The sequence below is a fragment of the Thalassophryne amazonica genome, chromosome 8 (assembly GCF_902500255.1).
Source record: "Thalassophryne amazonica chromosome 8, fThaAma1.1, whole genome shotgun sequence".
NCBI classification, from domain to species: domain Eukaryota; kingdom Metazoa; phylum Chordata; class Actinopteri; order Batrachoidiformes; family Batrachoididae; genus Thalassophryne; species Thalassophryne amazonica.
The window spans coordinates 88,334,032-88,357,254 of NC_047110.1; the positions used below are offsets into that span (position 1 = coordinate 88,334,032).

Consider the following 23,223-nt stretch of genomic DNA (forward strand, 5'->3'; position numbering starts at 1 on the left):
AGCATTTGTTGGACTTGGACAAGCTAATTGGAGTAAACAAGAAGTGAACAGGGCAAGTAGTGACGTCAGCGGATCGCATCAGAATGCAGCTCGTCTAAACGATTATAACAAGAAGTTAAATCTGTTATAAACATAGGAATAAATACTGTAACAGCTGCAGACAAGAAGGAAAAAACACGCAACTGTTTTATCAAGCCTTGACAATGTAAACAAGTCAAATAATTACCTTTTCAGACGACTCAAAATCCTTTCTGCAGCTGGGCCGTTCGTGCATGCACGCGCGTGCGAAAGGCCCTTCTACAACTCCCTCTGTGATTCAGGAGGTGATTAGCGACATTTTCAACAGGCAATTTGCAGAATAAAATGATTAATCCACCACAAAATAATTATTTTATATAGGCAGCATCCAGCGCAGAGCGCGTGGCAGCCGGTAGAACAAAGAACGGTGTCCAGCTGTGAACACAACGCATCTGATTTGCATCCGCTGCAAATCAGATGCAAAGCAGACGTAATGAAAATGCTTTATTCGTGGCCAATCTGTATGCAGTCGCTACAACTTATTTTAGTTTATGATGTGGACATGATGGGCACGCAAAATATCCGTTTTACACACTGTCCCAGTCTGCTGCCAAGCCGCAAATCCCTGTCAGTTGCGGATATCAGCAGATGACGGCGAATATACAGCGCATAATTAGAGTATGTTTGTGTATGTATTGAGTATGTATGGAGTATGTAAGGCGGATGTCATCCGCAGCCAAAATTTTGTGCAGCTCAAAAATCCTGGTAATGGAAAAACATGCCTCTGCGGATAACTGCGGACGTGTGCGGGTGTCAGCCGACTCATACAAGCATGTTTCACGCATATTGCGGATGTTAAGTGAATTTAAGCCAATTTTGTGTTGTGTGGGCTGCTGAAGAGGAGGTACTGCTGGCCCACTACCAGAAGGCGCCCTGCCTGAAGTGCGGGCTTCAGGCACGAGAGGGCGCTGCCGCCTCAGGAACAAGCCGTGGTGACAGCTGTCACCCATCATCCGTGACAGCTGTCACTAATCATCACATCTGGTATAAAAGCAGGAAGACACCTCCACCAAACTGCCGAGATATCATCTTCATCTGGAGGTAATACTCTCAGCCTTTTGTGATTTATAAATCTGTTATTGTGAGTGTTTGCAGGAGAACCGGTCGTTTTTGCGGAGGCTGTGCAAGACGGCGCTCCTTTTCATCTGAGACCGCTGCAACGTGTTGAGTGAGAGGTGGAGGTGGCATTCCCACCATTGTTACTGGGTGTTCCCACACCCACCCTTTGACTGTCTTTTGCTTTCTGCCAGCAGTACCAGATCCGACACGCTGGGAAGGTGGCCACCTGGGGACTCCGGGACTTGGCGGCTCCAGTATTCCTCGGGTTCAGGTGGCGGTGGAAATTGTGTGGTTCCGGTTCGTTTCCAAACGGGCGTCTCCTATCGTCGAGCCTGCCCACACGACACCTTTATTAATTGACTGTTGTACATTCTGAATCTGCTGTGTTTGGTTGTGACATTCACAACAGTAAAGTGTTATAATTTGACTCCTTCCATTGTCCGTTCATTTACGCCCCCTGTTGTGGGTCCATGTCACTACACTTTCCCAACATTTTGTGCGCAATCCATACGCAAATCCTCCTAAACGCCAGTGGGACAGGGCCCTTAGGCATTATGATGCTTAAGGAAATTTTCTCAAAGTGTACATCTTTGAGGGCAGCATGGCAGTTTAAACCCTCGTTATACAGGGACAGAGTCTGTTCAGCGATCAGGAAATTTCCCAGGAAAGGCCTACTCACAGACCACCATGATCGCCATGAAATATGAATCTGCACCTGACAAATGCAGAAGAGTTGCCAATACTGGAGGATGCTGAAATACTGCACAGAGCACCCCATGACCAGTGTTGCCACAGTTACTTTGAAAAAGTAATCCAATTACTGATTACTGATTACTCCTTGAAAAAGTAACTTGGTTACTTAACTGATTACTCAATTGTAAAAGTAACTAAGTTAGATTACTAGTTACTATTTTAGTTACTTTCCCCAGCTGACACCTCTGCCACCTCAACATGACAATGATACCTGTTTTGCCAAAACTCACTTTATAGTCACCCTTTCTTGACTTCAATAAAAATAAATACTTGTTTTATAAAAAGTAAAATAAAGACCTCTTTCTTGACCTCATATTTAACTGTTGACAGCTTTCTTAAAGTGAGCAGTTCAGTCACAGTCCAAGTTTAATGCTGCTATCAACCCACAATGCAAAAATAATAGTAACGCACAGTGACTTGGAGAAGTTACTTTAATCTGATTACTGATTTGGAAGATTATTCGTTACTAAAAAAGTGGTCAGATTAGAGTAACGCGTTACTAAGTAATGCGTTACCGGCATCACTGCCCATGACCGACCAATGGTCACGCAATGATCACGACAGCATATTGTCTATTGCCACATGTACTATTGTTCCCACAATATGACCAGAAAAAAAAGGTCAATATAAGCTTTTCCTGTCACAAGGTTGTTACAGGGAGCAGTCGTTACAGAGAAGCACCACTAAAGCACCTCAGAACCTCCGCACAGAGGCTGCTCAGTGGACACGCAAGACTCCATAGTTGTCGGGGGTTGCATCAGAGGATGCACAGAGTCCGCTCAGGGGACACTACGGCACGACATATGTCGCCAAAAAATTACCAATGAAATGCCGCACGGGTGGTTATACAGAAAGCCGTTTTTGTGTCCCCTCTGTGAATCGGGAACATTTTAACACGCACGACATTCTCACAGCCACCGCCGTCCTGTGTAATGGGGGCTTCAGTGGTCATCGACCCGGTTCCTGATAAAGCGGAAGAAAACGGATGGATGGATGGACATCTTTGTATTTTAATTGAATCAGTATCAGTGTTAACAAAGGGAAAAAAAAAACATCTCACCAGAAGTCGCTATTGTCTGAAATGTTGCTTAAAGTCACAATATTACGGGATTATGTAATTGCATTTATTTTGCATATGGGATATGGCTGGAAGCTGAACGACATTCTTTTGTCTTGAAGGAGGAATTTTTTTGTTTTCTTGTTGGATTTCTTTGGGGTTTTTTTGTGGAGTTGGGGTGTAGAAGTTGGGTGGACTTTGGAATGGTAGTACATACCAGCCCAGTCTCACATTTTTTGTTTTTTGCCTTTGTTTTTTTGTTTTGTTTTTTTTCATGGTCCCGTCACGAAATGAGACAAATTTTCGTGACGGGTTTTTTTAAACTCACTATTACTAACCCTACTCCTACCCCAAACCCTAACCTTAACCATAACCTAACCCTACACCTTCCAACCCACCCTAACCATAACCACTCCCCCAGCCCCGCTAAACTTTTAATTTCGTGCAGCCATCACGGAATGAATTAGAATGAATTTGTGCTGCTGTGACAAAAATTAGGCGCTTTTCGTCACAATATCACGAGCCAACAGATTAATGTATATTTCGTGCTGCTGAATCACAACTTGATGTGAGACTGGGTTGTACACACAGCAGGTAAAATAAGTTTTGAACACGTCACTATTTTTCTCAGTAAATATATTTCTAAAAGTGCTACTGACATGAAATTTTCACCAGATGTCAGTAACAAGCCAGATAATCCACACATACAAAGAAATCAAATCATAGATCTCCATAAATTAAATTATGTGTAATAATGTGAAATGACACAGGAAAAAGTATTGAACACATGTAGAAAGGGAGGTGCAAAAAGACATGGAAAGCCAAGACACCAGCTGAAATCTATCAGTAAGTAGAAATCAATCCTGCCCCTTGTAAATAGATTACATTTATATAGCGCTTTTCCATCTGCATCAGACACTCAAAGCGCTTTACAATAATGCCTCACATTCATCCTGATGTCAGGGTGCTGCCATACAAGGCACTCACTACACACCGGGAGCAAAAGGGTAAAAAAGACCTTGACCTTGAAAAAGACATCACCGCGATTGCTCTCATTGCCTCCGATGCGCTTACTGAGTCTGCGGGCTCGGTAAATGCCGCAGCAGGCCACTCACACCACCCCCCTCTCTGCTGTGCGGAGCTGCGCCAACTCTGGCAACAAGTCCAGAGACTACGCTCACTGTTTTGATGCGGAGCGCTCCACACTCGCTGTTTTGATGCAGAGTGCTCCGGCAGCCTGCAAGCATAGATTTCTTGCGGAAAAATCCACAGCGCCGCAGGGTCTCAGTATACCGCAGCCGCAGAGCTCCGTGGCCATGACTTGGATTCTTTACGGGTCCCGCATCTGTACCCCCGGAGGCAGTGAGCGAAGGGAGAGCACGCGCATTGTGTTCTGCGTGTGTCTGTTTATAATCTTCTCGCCCAGAAGAAAAAAAGAGTGTTTACACAGGAGAGAAAAGTGAGAAAATGTTAATGCCTGTTTGAGAAAAGTGTATAAAGTGTGTAGTGAGGGGTTTTACAGCCTTAAGACATCTATAATAATTGTAAAAACTAACGCTGACTACTTCGCAGATTTCGCCTATTGCGAGTTATTTTTTGAACGTAACTCCCGCGATAAACGAGAGACCACTGTACTTCATTAGTATCGTGAAAGACATGAATATAATGTCTTTAATTGACGGTAGAAAGTACCAAGATAGTGACATTTACAAGAAGGTGGCCGAAAAGTTACGCAAAGCAGGATTTGCACGAACGCCAGACCAAATCAAGCACCGGTGGAAGACGTGCGTCGTTGTTTAGATGGGGATATTCCAAATGATACCAATGACCATGCATACAGGAGTAACTCTGTCTGTTTAAGCATGTAAACGGGCTATTCCTAATGGGTCAGAAACCGGAATATTGATCTTATCCCGAATATTAACGGCATGTAAACGTAGCCATTCTTAAAGGTAAAAGAAAATGACTAGAATGACAATAACATGGCTAGTTGAATGTAGAAAGTACATTACCTAAAAGAAGTTTGGGGAAGTTAGAGGTCTCGATGTTGTGGTAGTAGATTATAGAGGTGATAGCAGCCAGGAAGGCGAGGCCTGCAGGCATGTACAGGTGCAGATGGAGGGACTGACTGAACCTGCAAAGGCCAATGAGAGGAGGGAAAAACAGAATGAGCATAAAAAGGATGTGTTTTGCATCAGCTTTAAGGAAAAATACTAAAAACAAGGTTTAAAATGTGACTACCAAATTATTAACATAGTTGTTTTTTCTTCTCACAATATTTTCAGGATGACTGATGACGATCTACCAAACCTGACGTGGATGACAGACCCCAAAGGCAGGGAAATGATAACGAAACTAGAAACTTTGTATTTTTTCATGTTCTGTAACAGAATCTTTATTTTTAAATATGGTAACCGGCTAATTGTTTTTTTGTTCTTGAAAAGGTTTCATTTACAATGACCTGGTGAGGTTCACTTCCTGTCGTTCACTTATTTTGGTTGTTGCTGGCGTGACAAAGAGTCAACTTTCTTGTAAAAAATAACAAAACCTGTCTACTGTTCAGATCTCAGGTACAACTTAGTATAGAGAGTAGAACTTACACATAAATATTTTTCATAAAGTTATATATAGTCAGGAGCTCCATACGGTGCATCCAGAAAGTATTCACAGTGCTTCACTTTTTCCACATTTTAAGTTACAGCCTTATTCAGCTTGGGACTCCGATGAGGGCGGTCACATCTCCTCCACTCTCCCTTATCTCTGCTCTCTGCTTTAACCTTCAAGTCCCTACTTCACCAGACTGTGAATTCCTCAAATTATATTGGATTCTGGATCTATTGGACTACTATTGGATTAACCGTGGAATTGATCAGCTGGTCTCTGAACGCTATTGACACCATTTTTTCTAAAGAAGGTCAGGACCGGGGGATCCTACCTGCCCAGATGGAACGTATCCTGCGGGCTATGTCCTCGACTCCTGGGGGTCTTGGCAAGTTGCATGCTTGGCGCCTTTCTCCGTTGAGGACGTCGAGGATTTATTCACATTTGGTCTTATGGTAGCAGGGCTGGTACTTTCTGGCTTATGTGCTGCCCTGATCTACCGGAAAATTGGCAAGAAGGCGGCATCAAGAACCATGGCCCCTCACTTGTCCGTCATGATTAACGAGGTTGGCAAGGCAGTGCATTCTCAGACTGCGATGACTCTTGAACTCAGACGCAAATTGGATGACATCTTGGAGCAGATGCGTGCCTTGCAGTTGAAGTTGAAGATTTCGGAGGCCGGTGAATATTCTTAATTCATAATGGGGAATATTCTTAATTCATAATTGGGATTTGGTTGTTCAAGTGGAACTGTAAAAAATGTTTTTCACTGCTCAAACAATAACACTACAGGCTTATCAATCTTGAAGGACAAATTGCCCGACTGTTTTCCTCCAGAGGAATGTCTTTGGTCTGGGGAACATTTGGCAGTTTCTTATCTCAACTCACAAAGACAATAAACTGTTTTCATAGGACTGAAGCATGCTCCATTACCTCCCCCCGCCCCCCATGAAACACCCCCCACTCCGGCTTCTGCTCACGTCACTCCTTCCCCCTTCTGCGGGGGCGGTGCAGTTTTAGCTGCAGCTGGTCCCCGTTCCTCCCCCCAAACTGATGGTGGCGTATCTCAGGGTTGCTGCGTGACCTTCACCCACTTGCCTCAATTCGGATAACGGACTTCTTCAAACTTAGTGCACATAAACAATGTCAAATGTGTATGTGCTGTCTTTAATTCTGATGTGTGCCATTATTACGGTAAACAAGTAATAATTGTGGACTAACTGCTGTCTGAGGTAACTGGAGTGTAAACATAATTTCTCCACTGTGAGATCAATAAAGTATATCTCATCTCATTCCAAAAATGGATGAAAATCATTTTTCCTCAAAACTCTACACACAATAGCCCATAACGACAATGTGAAAAAAGTTTGGCTTTTTTTTTTTTTTAGGTTTTTACAAATTTATTAAGAATAAAAAACAAATATATCACATGTACATCAGTATTCACAGCCTTTGCCATGAGGCTCAAAATTGAGCTCAGGTGCATCCTGTTTCCACTGATCATCCTTGAGGTGTTTCTACAGCTTAATGGGAGTCCAGCTGGGGTAAATTCAGTTGATTGGACATGATTTGGAAAGACACACACCTGTCTACATATAAGGTCCCACAGTTGACAGTACATGTCAGACCACAAACCAAGCATGAAGTCAAAGGAATTGTCTGTAGACCTCCAAGACAGGATTGTCTCGAAGCACAAATCTGGGGAAGGGTACAGAAACATTTCTGCTGCTTTGAACGTCTCAGTGAGCACAGTGGCCTCCATCATCCATAAATGAAAAAAGTTCAGATACACCACAACTCTTCCAAGAGCTAGCCGTCTGTCTAAACTGAGTGATCTGAGGAGAGGGGCCTTAGTCAGGGAGGTGACCAAGAACCTGATGGTCACTCTGTCAGAGCTTCAGCATTCCTCTGTGGAGAGAGGAGAACCTTCCAGAAGGACAACCATCTCTGCAGCAATCCACCAATCAGGCCTGTATGGTAGAGCAGCCAGGAAGAAGCCACTCCTTAGTAAAAGGCACATGGTTGCCCACCTGGAATTTGCGAAAAGGCACCTGCAAGATTCTCAGACCAGGAGAAACAAAATTCTCTGGCCTGATGAGACAAAGATTTGAACTATCTGGTGTGAATGCCAAGCGTCATGTTTGGAGGAAACCAGTGGAACCAAAGGAAACAGTGAAGCATGGTGGTGGCAGCATCATGCTGTGAGGATGTTTTTCAGTGGCAGAAACTGGGAGACTAGTCAGGATTGAGGGAAGGATGAAAGCAGCAATGTACAATAATCAGTTACACCCAGTTAAGCTGTGTCCATTCCGCAGAAACATCTGATAAAATGTAATGAGTGCCCACTGTGCTCAGTTATATAGAGCAGTGCTTTAAAAAAACAAACACAAAGGGACCAAACAAAGCAGGCAGAAACCCGTAACAATGAGCACAGGGATTATTAAGAGGGAGAAAGCAGGGGGATGGAGTTTCCATGCAGCTGTGGCTCCCTGCGTTTCCTCATGTGTAATCCTAGGAGTTATTTTGTGTGGTAATGATGTTACCTCAGTCACAAACGCAGAATCAGTCAGGTTTAAATGGAAGATGGGAAAACATTATAGAAATACAGTCTTGCTCAGAAATTGTGGCACCCTATATTTTAAAATATGTTCAAAAATAAATGCAAACAAACCAATTTTGTATAATCAAAATATTTATTAAAAATGGCCAAAGGTATGGAACAGGAACAAGAAAACAAAAAAATGTCATAAACTGAAATAAAAAAATATAGATATAAAATGTATGCTGGACACAGTACATCATCACTTTTCCAGCCATTTTTTATGCTCACACAGTATAATGGTACTGTTTGGCTCTTCTCCTCGACAGCTATTGATTCTAATTCAGATTTTACTGTCTCTGTGTTCACCTGCTCTGGGATCGCATCCCCTGCTTTCTTCCTCTGGAGTGCAAATTGTGTGCAAATTGTATTTCGTCCTAACCTGATTTGGCATCACAGCATTTCCTTTTCTGTTCCTTCATATGCTAGCAAAATCATGACTAGTTTTTCATCATTCAAAACAGCAGCTTTAGCAGTTTTCCCTAGGAATGCTTGATAGGGGGCAACATCTGTTGTCTTGCCTTACACAAATAAACACTCAGCGCATCTGCCAACCAACAGAAGAGGACACAGTTTGTATGACTGCATCTGTCTGTTTATGTGCCTAGAAACAATAACTTTCAAAAAGCTTTTGACAGATTTCAGCAGATGTTTGTTTAAGTCCTTGGCACTACTTACATTTTGGTAGTGATCCAATTCAAGCTAGAAAAATCACTTTCATTTCTTGATTATATTTCTTTCCTTAACATTATCACCTTATGACATCACAAAGATCTGAAGGAGAAAAGCTATTGAAGCAAAGACCAACAGAAGGGGGAGCTGACAGCCAGACAGAAGGAATAAGAAGTGGAGCAAGAGTCATCAGGAGATGACATATGCCCCCCAACGTCATCAGAGATGACATATGCCCCCCCGGGCCTCACAAGTCAGTAATAAACTGGTGTCGGGGGACCACCCGAGTACACCCTTAATGCTAAATATGAATGAAATTCGTCAACTGGTTCTTGAGATATCACACTAACAAGAGAAAATGGACAGATGGATGAATGGACAGACATACGGAAGGAAGGACTAGTGGAACAAAATTAAGAACTGAAATTAAGAACTGGTGGAAGAAAGAAAGAAAGCACTGATCAACAGAAGATAAGACCAATAGAAGGGAGAACAAACAAATGACGGACCAGTGAAAGAAAGGAAGGCTGGACAGACTGACAGAAGTAAGGACAGATCGAAAAAAGAACAAATGGCCCAAAGGAAGGAAATACTGAAGAATGAAAGGAATGACAGAAGAAAGTACCATCAGAGTGATGGAAGGAAGATCCAACTAACCAAAGGAAAGAAAGACCAACAAAAGAAAGAACACATGAAATGAAAGAAAGAGGGATGTATGCAAGAAAAGAAGGACTGGTGCAAGGAAGGACAGACCAATGGAAGAAAGCACTGACAGAGGGACAGAAAGGACAGATGGATGGAAGAACAGTTTGACCCAAGGAAGATGGAAGGTAAAAAGGAAGGAAGGAAGGGTGCACTGAGGGACCACCTGATCAGGTGGCTCACAAACTAAAACACATTATTATGATATAAGGATTTCCAGTGTGTGTGTGTGTGTGTGTGTGTGTGTGTGTGTGTGTGTGTGTGTGTGTGTGTGTGTGAGTGTGAGAGAGAGAGAGAGAGAAACACACCCATCAGAGACGATACCCTCTGCAACCTCACAGACGAGGATGAAGAGCAGGACGAAGGTGAGGAGCCAGCGCAGGTTGTGACCAGGAAAGTGCAGCCAGGTGCTGTGGTGAATGTGGACCTTTGAACTCTGGCTTCCCCAGCCTGACGCGCACACACACACACACACACACACACACACACACAAGACAAAAATGTTAACAGAACCATGGGTCACTGTGCAGACAAAGTCAGAAACAGTCCATTAGCTGACTGACAGCCTGGACAGCTGGTGACCCTGAGACCCCATAAAAACATCAGCCTCAGTGTGAGAAACAGCTTTTCTGTAACGTGCCATTTTAAACACTCCTATGCATTTTGGTGGTGAAATTATGTTAATGAACCCCATCTGTCATTGGACACGAGTCGCTCGCACGGACTCCTCACGCACAGACTCCTCACGCACAGACTCCTCACGCACACTGGACACACTCTCGGTTGTTAGCTTGGCGGTACAAGATGCTGACCTGCCAAAATAACTCTCTGTTAGTCTAGAAACACTCTCAAAACGGAGCCGTTGTGTGTTTAGCTGCCCAGACCTGGTGTTATGCCAGAACCAATCTTCAGCCAGACACAAATGCTTATATGAAGACGTGAGGCAGAACAGGCAGTCTGGCATTCAAACTTGGTAAATGAATTCCAAAAAAAGAAGTAAAACTGTACTTTCAGGAGTCAAGTCAAATCAAATCAAAATTTATGTATAAAGCACTTCGAAGTCCAGACACAAAGTGCTTCACATTTTAAAGAGAATTAATACTGAAGGAAAAAAAAAATAGTCAACACACAAATAACAAAACTTTGCAAAACAAAATCTGCAGCTCACTACAAATTGCAAAATAAAAAAAAGTAATAAAATTATATCAGAACCAGTTCCAGTATGAATCATACACACTGGAAAGCCCTTAATTAATATCCACCTGGTACATGGCCTCATAATGAGTGAAGGTTCTACAAATAACCTGCTAACCACTTCTTTTACCCTGGAAACACTTAACAAGCTGGATTTTTTTTTTTTTTTTGACCATTTATCAATGCTCTATCCTTTTAACTAACTGACCTTTGACTTTAATTTTCAGCATGACCCAACCTTGACTGGGATTGAAGGTCAAGGTTGATGGTCAAGATCAAAATGTATTTGCCTCTGCTTTAACTTCTGAACCAACTGACCATTAACCTCGATTGTTTTTGCACCCATTCAGATGACGACTCTACCTTGTCAGAGAATGAAGGACAAATTTATTTATTTTTAGCCTGTACAACACCAAAGCAGTGAAGTAGGGTATTGTTTTCACTCATGCGTACGTGTGTGTTTGTGCTTTAATGTGACACTGTACTTCAGAGAAGTTAAAGCTTTTCTCCATAGTTTGTCATATTTTTGTGTATTTTCCAAATCTTGTGCCGATATGCGGCCCTATATAGCCTCTCAGGCACATTAGTGGAGGAGATTATCTCCAGATTCTGTAGCGTGAATGGGTTTAAAATGTATGAAGTGTGTTGTTCACAGACACAGACAGGTAGCATGACCACGAATCAAATCCAGGTGTATATATTGGTAGCCCAGACTCCTTAACCCTCTGTAGTCGTTTGACGCAGAGATGCATCAAACTCATATGACCAAATTAAGCGGTTATCCCATCAAATCGCCCACACTCTGAGATTCCATTTGAATGCACATTGAAAGTGTGGACTTCAAACTATATACCAGTTTTAAAATTTTGTTGATAGGCCCATTAAAACTTGAATCATTTTTGCCAGGGTTTTCTTGAATATTATAGTAATCTGTGGAGCAGCGCTTCATGAGGCGCTTTGTCGAGCACGCGTGTGAACGAGAGTTCTTTCCCTCTTTACTCCTCTCTGGCCGGATCAAATACAAGGCGAAAAAACATGACTTTCCATTTATCATTTGGTGGAAAATTCAAAACCTTAACCAATCAAAAATGATCAACTTCCCATGTATTTGGTTGTGGTGGTTCTTTGTGCAGCATGCACGTGAACATCTTCCTCTTTTCTCTTCTCTGGTCAGAGGGGGAAAAAAATGACTTCCCTTTTATCATTGGTGGAAAAACGCATTACGTAAACCAATCAAAACCATCAACCCCACATGGGGCTGTTGCTGCAGAAAAAAACCCCGCCAAAGACAAAATGAGGTGACAACACTGCCTCCAGGTGGACAACAGGAGGAATGACAAAGTGCCAGGCCTGTGACAGGAATTTTTTTTTCTGAGTGGCACAAATAATTTGTGTGACATCTTAATGTTTTGTAAATAGTTGTACAAAAGCACGTGAAGCATTTCCTGCATTTTAATGTAAATAGTTGTATATAACTTTGTTGTTTGCTACATTTGCACCTATGTTTTGAAATTTACAATTTATATTTGTATTCTAAGTTATAAAAATGGTTTGTTAAACATATTTGTGGTTATCACAGTTAAAAAAAAAAAAAAACTTTTTTTCTATTTGAATTTTATGTTTTTGTGTGAATTTAGGTCCATTGTGTTAATACAGTAAGTCAGAATGAAAGAAAAACTGTCACGCGCAGCCCAGGGGCCCGAGTCCTTTTGATCGAGGCTCAGCTCGTGGATGGTGTGAGGCAAGTAGTCAGTCAGTCAGCCAGTCCAAAGTCCTGGATGGTAAGCACCCAGGCAGACAACCGGTCCATCTTCACAACTCAAAAGACGCAATGTGAAACGTGGGCACCCCTTTGGTCATGTGCAGCTGTTGGGGTCCTCAGTACTGAAGTAGCTATTTGTTGGATCACGCTAAGAGAAATGTGTCAGATGCCTAAAATGTCATGCCCTCACAATGCAAGTGATCATCCTCATCTGAATCTCATTAAGTAACTGACTGTCAGACACAAAGTCTTTCCAGTGGTACCCAAAGATCCTCTGAATAGACCTACAGTCCTAGTACCAAAGACATCTCATCACCACCTTCAGTCACTGGTTAGCACCAAAGTCTCACAACTATACAGTAAGACTGCATAGAATCGAGGCAAAGACATAAACTGCATTCTTCTCACCAGTTATAAAACTGTGCGATACATGATGCTCCTTTATAAACCCCAATTATCACAACATTGTACACATGTGCATGAGAGTGCTGTCCACTACCATCTTTGTCCATGAATGGATGTAGACACTCCCTGAAATAAACATTCACAGTCTCTGTGTCTGGTGGGTCTGTTAACACAAACCCCACAAAAAGGGATGAAGAAGCAGAATTTCACCAAATGTAAAACTGAGACTGTCATTGAAGAAGTGGAGAAAGGGAGATGTGTTTCATTTGGGCATCTCAGTTCTGGAATGATTAACAAAAGAAAAGCTATGAATGGGAGAAAGTAACAGCAGTGCTCAACTCCTGTGCAACATACGGCAATGAATATTTATTGCACTCACAGTTAACAAAAGAAATCAAGACTACTGTACACACTCATACAGTTTATGAATAGCAAATTGTGCATATCAATATCAAGAGTGAGTGGGTAAACAGAAATAATAATGACTAAGAAATACAAGCTTTGCAACATTAGCTGCTGCATTTTATGTTAAATGACATCTCACCATTCACTGTTAAAAAAGCATTTTGTGGTTTTCCTTGACTCCGTTAAGTCATTTTGCTGGTTTGACAACATTAAGTTACACTTTCTTAATGTAAGTATCAAGGTTTACAGTTCATACTTTACATCAAGCTGTGTCTACAAATCATTTTTTTAACTGAGTATGTTTCATTTCCGCTTCACTGTAACAAACATGATTTGCTCTGAAAAACATACCTACACAGAATCCGAAGCATGTGTGAGGTGCACACATTCTCATCAATATTCCTTTATTAAGTCAACATCATGCACTGTATATATATATATATAAAAAAACAACTCAGTGAAGTCATCTTGTTCCTTTGACTGAGTTACATTAATTGGAAACACTAAATAAACAAACTGTGGTTTGTGTTTTCAGCTGCCTCTGGATGCTCAGGGTCACCACAGCAGATCCAGAACAGGTTTGCATTGGGATTTGGTACAAGTTTTATGCAGGATGCCCTTCCTGATGCAACTCCAGTTGTGAAAGGAGAAACATGCACAGCTCATGGTCTTACCAAGCAGCATTCCAGTCCAGTATTAATCAGGACCAATTCTCGTTCACTTCTGACATCTAACAATTCAAGAGTACACAAAGGAGTTGGGCTGCAAACTGCGTTTTTAAGGGTGATAGAGATAGGTTGAATGGGGCATTAATCCTTGTTCTGTGATGTGATATGTAGCCCCCAAAAAATTGGTTGGGTCTGTAATGGCTCAGAACCTTCCTAAAAGGCTCTCTGAAACAGCTATGTTACTATGCTGGGTTTAGAATGCGTCGTTTGCCCTTAATGACGTCGTTTCGGAGCTTATTTGGCAACCTCATTATGAAACATGCACGTAGGTGTTGGCGCTGATCGGTTGCCGTTGTTTGATTGGCTGCCCTTGCTCTCACTAGTTGTTGGTGCTCTTTTTTCTTCTGGGCGAGAAGGTTCTAATAAACAGACACACGCAGAACACAATGCGCATGCTCTCCCTTCGCGGCGGCGCGACCGGCTGCTTGATGAGGACGTAAAAAAAAAAAAAAAATTGGACTAAAAAAATCCGCGAAACTTCATTTGTTTTGTTTTACTTCGGTTACTGTGACTTCCAAAGGTTATGCATTGAAATAAGCAAGCTGCCCTTTGCAGGCTTACTTGCTGCCAGCATAATAATGCAAATAGCTAGCTGCTAAGGGGTTAGCTCATTCCCTTTAGAGCAGTGTTTTTCAACCTTTTTTGAGCCGTGGCACCCTATTTATATTTACAAAATCCTGCGGCACACCACCAACCAAAATAATATTATAATTCTATTACCTCTGGTTTTGCGCAAAACCCAATTATCGCAATAGAACATCGATACAGAAAACACAGCATTTTGAAAATCCTCAAGCATTTTGCGCTCTGATATCAAGTAGGGCTGTCACGATTAAGAATTTCTGGAGACGATTAATTGTCAGACAAATAATTGCGATTGACAAATATATTGTCTATTTTTTTCTCTTTTTTTCCCCTTCTTTATATTCTACTATTGTAGTATAATTACACAACTCTGGAAGAACGTTTGGCTTCTGTGAGTGGAGAAACTGGGAATAGTGCAACATTTTATTTTTATCTTCATTTTACATACAGTCCCAACTTTTTCTGAATTGTGGTTGTTTCTGTTGCATTTCTGAAATTGTTTCTCCTCATCAGTCACGTTTTGTGCTTAAACACTGCATTAAGCCCATATTGAACAAATAAATACCTTTGGAAAGTAACAGCTGTTAAAGTTCAGAGTTCTCACCTGCTTTTTGTGATCTGTGCATCTGAACATCACCAGAGCTTCTCCATGTCAGGGGTTTTTTTTTTGTGGCTCAGTTCATTCATATATTCTCATTTTTTAAATATGTTTTTAAAGATATTTGACCGTTTATTTCATCTCATGGTGTGAACAGGATGGTAACGGCAGAATCACACCTTTAGAGAAAGTTCAGAGAGAAGTAAAAGCAGCTTCTCGTTTTGGGTTTTTTTTTTTTAACATGTTCACTCGAGTTAAAATCCTCTCTCTGCTCTGCGCTCGCTGCGCACTGATGGTTCTCAGACTGTAACGTGTCGCGCCTGCATTCAGGAATCTCCCTCACGCACCCCTCCCTCGCAGTCTGCAGCCTGTTGACTCCGTGCGCGCACACACACACACACAGACAGACACACACACACACACCGACAGCTCCGCATTTAGACGACTTTTGAAGAAGATGGCCACTGTTTTAATCGGCCGTCTTATCCAAACGGCAGGACAGATCGCTCTTCAGCCTCCATGTTATTGTCCCGCCTTAAGACGAGAGCGAGGCTGCAGCACAATGACGTCAGATTCTGAGTCATTTTAAGTTTTGTAGATAAAATAAATAATTCACGGTAATCGCGAATATGAAAAATAATCGCGATTGACAAATATTGTAATAATTGTGACAGCCCTAATCTCAAGTGTTTTTTTAGATGTGTCGACACTTTTATTCACAATAATCTGCCACTCTAATATTCACGGAGCGCAGAGGCTGCCTTCAGCGAACCCAGTTGTGAGTGAGAATTCTGACCACGGTGACATCAACGGAGGTCAGGCTGCCTTCCCCGCACACCTCCACAGCCAACGCGGTTTCTCCTTCCCCAGAGGAGCCATGCTCTGTGAGCAGCTGAGATTCACGCTGTAGTCAGCAACCCGTAACCATGGAGACACACAATATGTCTATCATACTATAGTACAGCGCTTTGCTGCCATCTACTGGAATAAAAGAGCATTACATCATCTGCCACACTATTACAGCACATACACCCGATAATGGTGATATCTGATAATTGCCCACGGCACCCCTGACGATCGATCACCCGCGGCACCCCGGTTGAGAATCACTGCTTTAGAGGAACAAACCAGAGCTATCGTGCCATTCTAACGTGCAATTCTTACAACAGGAATATAGCGCAACACAAATTTAAAACAAAAGAAAATGTGATACTTACAGGCTGTACTGATTGCTGGGGTTGATTTTGTCGCAAAGTCGGAACTGACCCTCTACTGAGTATTAAATGCCGACTGAAGCCAGCTCGAAATTGAGCAAGGTTGGTGAATCAGTCCTCCGTGAAATGTGCAGAGCAAAGAAATAGTCGGCGGTTGTATGTCCTGGGGATGCAGTTAAAAATGAATAAAAGCCAGTGATCGTGTACACTGCTTTCCGTGGGAAGAATATGGAAAGATCGTAGTCCGCTATGACAGCCTGGGGCACACCTGTAGCTCGACATTGCTCCTCTTTCAGTTGTAGGAATGGGTGGGCACAACCTTATGAATAATTAATTTCGAAGGGGCGTGTGTGAAAGGGGGTGGGTGTGTGTGTGTGGGGGGGGGGGGCTATTGGTGAAAATGTGACGCAATGTTTCCCTCAAACACGAATTGGCCTATTTTCTGGTGGCAATTCAAAAAAGGAGAAATACTTGAAACAGAGGTTCTGAAACTTGCTGGCACTTCGTGTGTTTTCCCCACAGTGGGGAGACTCTGAACTAACACCAAAAACATGAAAAAGATGATTTTGATTCTCTATCCCCTTTAACAGGGTATGTAGGAAAAGGTGTACTCATACCGTGCATCCGGAAAGTATTCACAGCGCTTCTCTTTCCACATTTTCTTATGTTACAGCCTTATTCCAAATGGAGGGAATTAATTTTTTTTCTCTCAAAATTCTACTCACAACACCCCATAGTGACAACATGAAAAAAGTTTATTGAGGTTTTTGCAAGATCTCAGAAGCTAAGCAGTGCAGGACCTGGTTAGTACTTGGATGGGAGACCTCTTTGGAATACCAGCGGCTGTGTGTGTTACTCCAGGTAACACTGGAGTTGCGTCAGGAAGGGCATCCGGAATAAAACCTGTGCTAAATATCAATGCGGATCTGGTTGTATCCGCTGTGGCGACCCCGAACAAAAAACGGGAGCAGCCAAAATGGACAACCCATTAAAAAAAAAAAAAAAATTTAAGGAATCACATGTACATAAGTATTCACACTCTTTGCTCAGTACTTTGTTGATGCACCTTTGGCAGCAATTACAGCCTCAAGTTCTTAAATATGATGCCACAAGCTTGGTGCACCTATCTTTGGGCAGCTGTGCAGTACCTCTCAAGCAGTACCTCTTTGTAGTACCTCTTAAGCTCCATCAGGTTGGATGGGAAGCGTCGGTGCACAGCCATTTTCAGATCTCTCCAGAGATGTTCGATCGGATTCAGTTCTGGGCTGTGCAGAAATGGTTGTCCTACTGGAAGGTTCTCCTCTCTCCACAGAGGAATGCTGGAGCTCTGACAGAGTGATTATCAGGTTTTTGTCACCTCCCTGACTAAGGCCTTTCTCCCCTGATAACTCAGTTTAGACGTGTGGCCAGCTCCAGGAAGAGTCCTGATGGATCTGGACTTATTCCATTTATGGATGATGGAGGCCACTCTGCTCATTGAGACCTTCAAAGCAGCAGAAATGTTTCTGTGACTTTCCTGAGATTTGTGCTTCGAGACAACTGTGGGACCTTATATGCAGTGTTGGGCACAGCTAACCAAAAATTTAGCTTCAATAACCGCTACTCTGTTAACTGAAAAGTTAACTTTTATAACTCTAAAGTGATAAACTGCTAAAAAATTTAGTGGAAGCTACAACTAACTCCTAACTGCTAACTTTTAGTATTGACTCCAGTAGACTGTCAGCTACTGACAGTGAGTTTAAGCACTGCCAATGCTTCTGAGAAGAATTAAATGCGATCACAAACAACACAAACAACGAGCTTCTGTCACAGAAAGAGCTTCTGTCTTTGTGCACCCTGCCCACTGCTATAAGGAAGTGTCATTTACTTTCAACATGGGACAGCACAAACATGTGGCAGAGGAAAAACAAAGCAGTTTTGACTTATGGTTTGATTTATAAACCAAACTAATTCTGGACAGTTTATCGACATTAACGTCAACTCTGTCATTTTTACAAAGTGAAAAATATCACATATCTTTTAGTTTTAAAGTAATGCGCTAATTCTGAAGGTTTGAGCATTAACACACACATGCTAGAAGGCATTATGGAAAAATGAGCCTCCTCTTATCACTGGTTGGTTTAGTTATTTATTTGTAAAAACCAACACACAAGTTACTGTAATGTGTGTGTTGGTTTTTACAAATAATATGTTTGTAAACATGTAATTTTTTTTCATTTGTAAAAAAGGCATTTGCAAAACTGAAAATTCTTTTGTTAAGTGTGACTCAGTGCAACGAATAGCGACAGTGTGATAGTTGGGCTCTATTCACAATCCCATCCAGTATTCTATGCATTTTGACAGAAAACTATCCAGATTTAGTTTGGTTTATAAATCAAACCATACGTCAAAACTACTTTGCTTTTGATGCCTTCTGCTACACGTCTGGGGCACTGTATGTTGAGTGTAAATGATGTCTAAAAAAAGACATCATTTACAGCCAGGCCCCTTCTGCTGGGGTGGGGTTGAGCTCAGCTCCTCACAGCTGCCTGACTGGTGCAAAACATGTAACAGACAGGAACTAACATGTATGATTTTAGGGTTTACAAATGTTTTTGACCATTTGGCTTTCCTCACTATGCCAGCAAAAAACGTTAGTAGAACTAAATTGAGCAGAACCTAATTGGTCCGCTGATGGTTTTCCAAGTTCGCGTTGCTAATTAGTGGATAGGGGATTAGCAGAACTGTGCCCACCACTGCTTATATGTAGACAGGTGTGTGCCTTTCCAAATCATGTCCAATCAACTGAATTTACCCCAGCTGGACTCCAATTAAACTGCAGAAACATCTCAAGGATGATCAGTGGAAACAGGATGCACCTGAGCTCAATTTTGCACTTTCTGGCAAAGGTTGTGAATATTTATGTACATGTGATTTCTTAGTTTTGTTTTATTTTTAATAAATTTGAGAAAATCTACATTTTCAATTTACAATTTACATTGTCATTATGGGGTACTGTGTGTAGAATTTTGAGGAAAAAATTAATTTAATCTATACTGCAATAAGGCTGTAACATAAAAAGTTGAAAAAGTGCAGCACCGTGAATACTATTCATATGCACTGTAGACTGCAAACTCACTCACACACCAATTTAAAGATCCCAATTCACCCAACCTGCATGTCTTTGAGAGTGGGCGGAAGCCGGAGCACCCGGAAAAAACCCACGCAAACATGGGGAGAACATGCAAACTCCACACAGAAGGGACCAGGTGGGAAATGATCCCAGGATGTCCTTGCTATGAGCCAACAGTGCTAACCACTAATCCACTGCGCTGTACATACACACTGTTTATAAATGAGGCCGTATGTATATTTTTTAATATACATACATCCCATTGGTCTATTCAAGCTATTTTTGTCTACAAATATGAATATCCATTTTAAAAATATCCAGTAACCCATATTATTTTCCTGAAAAGTTGTAAAATATTTCTCCTTTGCAGGTGCTTGAACAGGCACAATGTAAATACAAATGCATTTACTTAAAAATCAACATTAAAATAAAACTGATTTCAGTCAAAGCAGGTTTAGCATGTCCACAACATAAGGTTTGATTAATTTATGCAGGAAGATGCTTTGAATTTCCAGAGAGGTAAAGTGCATTGTTAAACTATTAAATTAAATTGTGTTCTATATAATGTGAAAAAAAATGTTAAACCTGAGTCATACTGCAGTATTTCACAGCGCAAAACACAAAGTTCACAGACCTTTAATTCACAAGAAACAGAGCTGGAAGCACAAATTAATGAATGATTCAGTTATTGGCAGGAAATCCTCATTTGGTACAAGACCAACAAAACAGCAACATGTTGCACAATCAAGGTTCTGGCTTCAAATACTTTGTCTCAATGAGAAAATAGAGGTTTCACACACCTGTGGTGTGAAACAATTTGGAAAAAATGCTAAAAGTCAGGATGAAAGAGGCTGAAAGAAACAAGTTCACACTGAAAAAAGTGAAACAGTGCACTTCATTCAAAGTACTTATTTACACTGGTCTAATGGAAAATTGTGGTTTCCAGTTTAAATCTGCTGGAATCACTTTACAAAATCATAAATATACATGGTGAGAAACTAAAAAAAATTAGCTGTAACAAATTACATCAATTTTTTTTAAGTTGATCCAAAGTAGCATTTTTTTCAGTGCACCATCAGTACACTCATTTATTTCTGCCCTCCTCATTTAAAAAAGCTTAAGTGAAAAACAGAAATAATCATTAACTGAACACAAATAAAGATAAGACAATTAAATCCTCATAGAGTTTTTAAAGGCAACAGAAAAAAAGACACAAAGTACAATAAAGGCAGGAATGACAACTGCAGTAGAAAAAACACAAGCAAATAATTATTTTTTGACTTTCATTAGACAGAGTGGGTAAGAGGAACACACACACACAATGTTATCCAAAATGCACACGTGCACACGCTTTTAGAAGAGTTGAAATTGCAGCATGGATGAGCTGCTGTGTTACACACTGATAATGACGCCAGACTGGACAGCAGCCACCAACGGCAGCAATCACAAACGAGACGAAGCTGAACAGCTTCTGTGTTCCTACGTTTGCCATCAAAAGGTCATAACTGTTTGACAAAACAAAATGTTTGAAGGAAAAAACAATGTTATCCAGTGTCCTACCATAGTGGGACCTCATATTTCTAAAGGGTGTAACACGTGGGTCAGTGCAGAACCAGACACGCAGTGAGCAAGCTCTGAAATCAAGTTTACCCTCAAAGAAAAACATATTAGATAAGATTACAATTCATACCGAGCAGATGCTTTGGAGAGTGTCAGGCAATAATCAATTTACACAAATTAATAAGGTGAAAGTCTGAAGTTGGTGCAGGACAGAAACATCTTTCTGCAGGTTTGTACTGACACATAGTTTGTGCATGCACTGTAATGTGTGTGCGTGTGTGTGTGTGTGTATGCGTGAGAGCGAGAGAGAGATGGGATCTCACCTCGCAGTGGCACTTACCAATGAAGAGGATGGGAAAGTGATGAAGAGCAGGAAAACATGCGGCACCAGATTGAGTGCATCAGAAAACAGCCATTGTTAAGAACTCCTTTGTCCACGTTGTAGGCCACCGAGTTATTCTCGTTCCCGCAAACGCCAAAGACATGGCGGAAGTGGGACTCTGTGGGGAACCGGCCCGAAGGAAGCACAGGAGGGAAGGAATCAAAGAGAGAGAGAGAGAGAGGAGAGATCAAAAAGGAGTCATCAGAGTATCATTTCAAACGGCACGCTGACAGCAACGAGAGCCTGCTTTTTCCCCAAAGTGATGTCCAAATTCTTGTTTTTTCTCCAATCCAACTCCCTAACTGGATCCAGCAAGGAGACAAAAGGAGACAAAGGGAAAGGATACAGGGATAGAAGGAGGGGGAAGGGGTGAGAGGTAATCACAGTCCAGTGGAACGACTCGCTCTCCTCTTCGAGTGTCTAAACGGATTTCACTACCACGCCGGCTAGATACGTCTGCATGTCGTCTCCCTGCAGTCTGCAGACATCCTGAAAAACTGAAACCTCACTTATGCATGTTGTGCACGACTCCACTGGAATGCATCTGCACATGCTCACATTTTACACACACTCACACAGACACACACTTTTTCATGGTGATGGCTGCATTCTCTAGTGCACCTGCTATTACTGTCTGTGCAAAACGAGAGCTCAAAGTTGACCTTGGCAGAAGGGAGTAGGAGGAATATGCCAACAAGCAGCATGGCTGAGCAACAAACCGCTAAAGGTAGGAGGGTGAGGGTGGGGGAGAGGTGGGAATGAACGATGATGGGAGGAGGGGAGAAAAAGAGCAGGGATGCTCAATGCACAAATATAATAATAATAATGTGTGTCAAGCATGCACAAACATTTTCATTTAATGCCAATGCCATTTAATTTCAGGAAGTGCAATAGTCTATTAATTTATCATTTTATTTCATATTAATATTTGAATGAACAGATGTGCACAGGGTGACTGAATGAGTAGGAGATGCAAAAATAGAAAAAGTAGCAAGATAAAATATTTATTTGTTGCAATGCAAGTATTGTGCTTGTGTAAGGAAATGACAGCAATACCCACGTGTCAGCACGAGAAATAATCCACATATCAGCAGAAACAGGCACTTGCCCTTTTCTTGTTGTTTAAATGATTTATATATCATGTAATTATTTGTATGATGGACAGTATCTTTTCAGCAAGACAATATGCACTCATCGGTTACACCTGTTCAACAAATGTCTAATTATCCAATCAATCACGTGGCAGAAATTCAATGACCAAAGAGGATCTGCAGAATTTCAAATCAAGCATTAGAATGAGGAAGAAAGTGGCTTCAGTGGAGCAAATATGTAAACAATGGTGGGTTTATGGTAAAAGCCCAAACGTTTGCACGGACTTTGTTTGATATATAAATTTAAAAAAGTTTCATATTATACAAAGTTGATTTTTTTTTCTCCCTTTAAAAGAACATCAGTGTAATTGTGGTTAGAATAGATTCAGCATTTAAGAAAACCGAAAATGTCATTTCATGTGTGTCTGTATGACAGTGATAACACTTGGCATAACATATGAGGTTTTTCAATTATATACAGTGAGGAAAATAAGTATTTGACCCCTTGTCAGTTTTGCAGGTTTTCCCACTTACAAATAATGGAAAGATCTGTAATTTTTATCGTAGGTACACTTCAACTGTGAGAGACAGAATCTAAAAAAAAAAAAATACAGAAAATCACATTGTATGATTTCTAAATAATTAATTTCCATTTTATTGCATAAA

General features: G+C 41.4%; 1 protein-coding gene across 3 annotated transcripts in view; it reads right to left on the minus strand.

Annotated features, from left to right (window-relative positions):
- The window catches only part of abcc8 (ATP-binding cassette, sub-family C (CFTR/MRP), member 8), a 159,905-nt gene that overhangs the window by 119,883 nt on the left and 16,799 nt on the right, over window positions 1–23,223 (minus strand). For all 3 annotated transcript variants that reach the window (XM_034176906.1, XM_034176905.1, XM_034176907.1), the window contains exons 2-4: window positions 21,425–21,584; window positions 9,830–9,971; window positions 4,960–5,081 (exon numbers count right to left, since the gene is read on the minus strand). In XM_034176906.1, coding sequence (XP_034032797.1) covers window positions 4,960–5,050 — 91 coding nt within the window. In that variant the 5' untranslated portion in view covers window positions 5,051–5,081; window positions 9,830–9,971; window positions 21,425–21,584. The remainder of the gene's footprint in view (window positions 1–4,959; window positions 5,082–9,829; window positions 9,972–21,424; window positions 21,585–23,223) is intronic.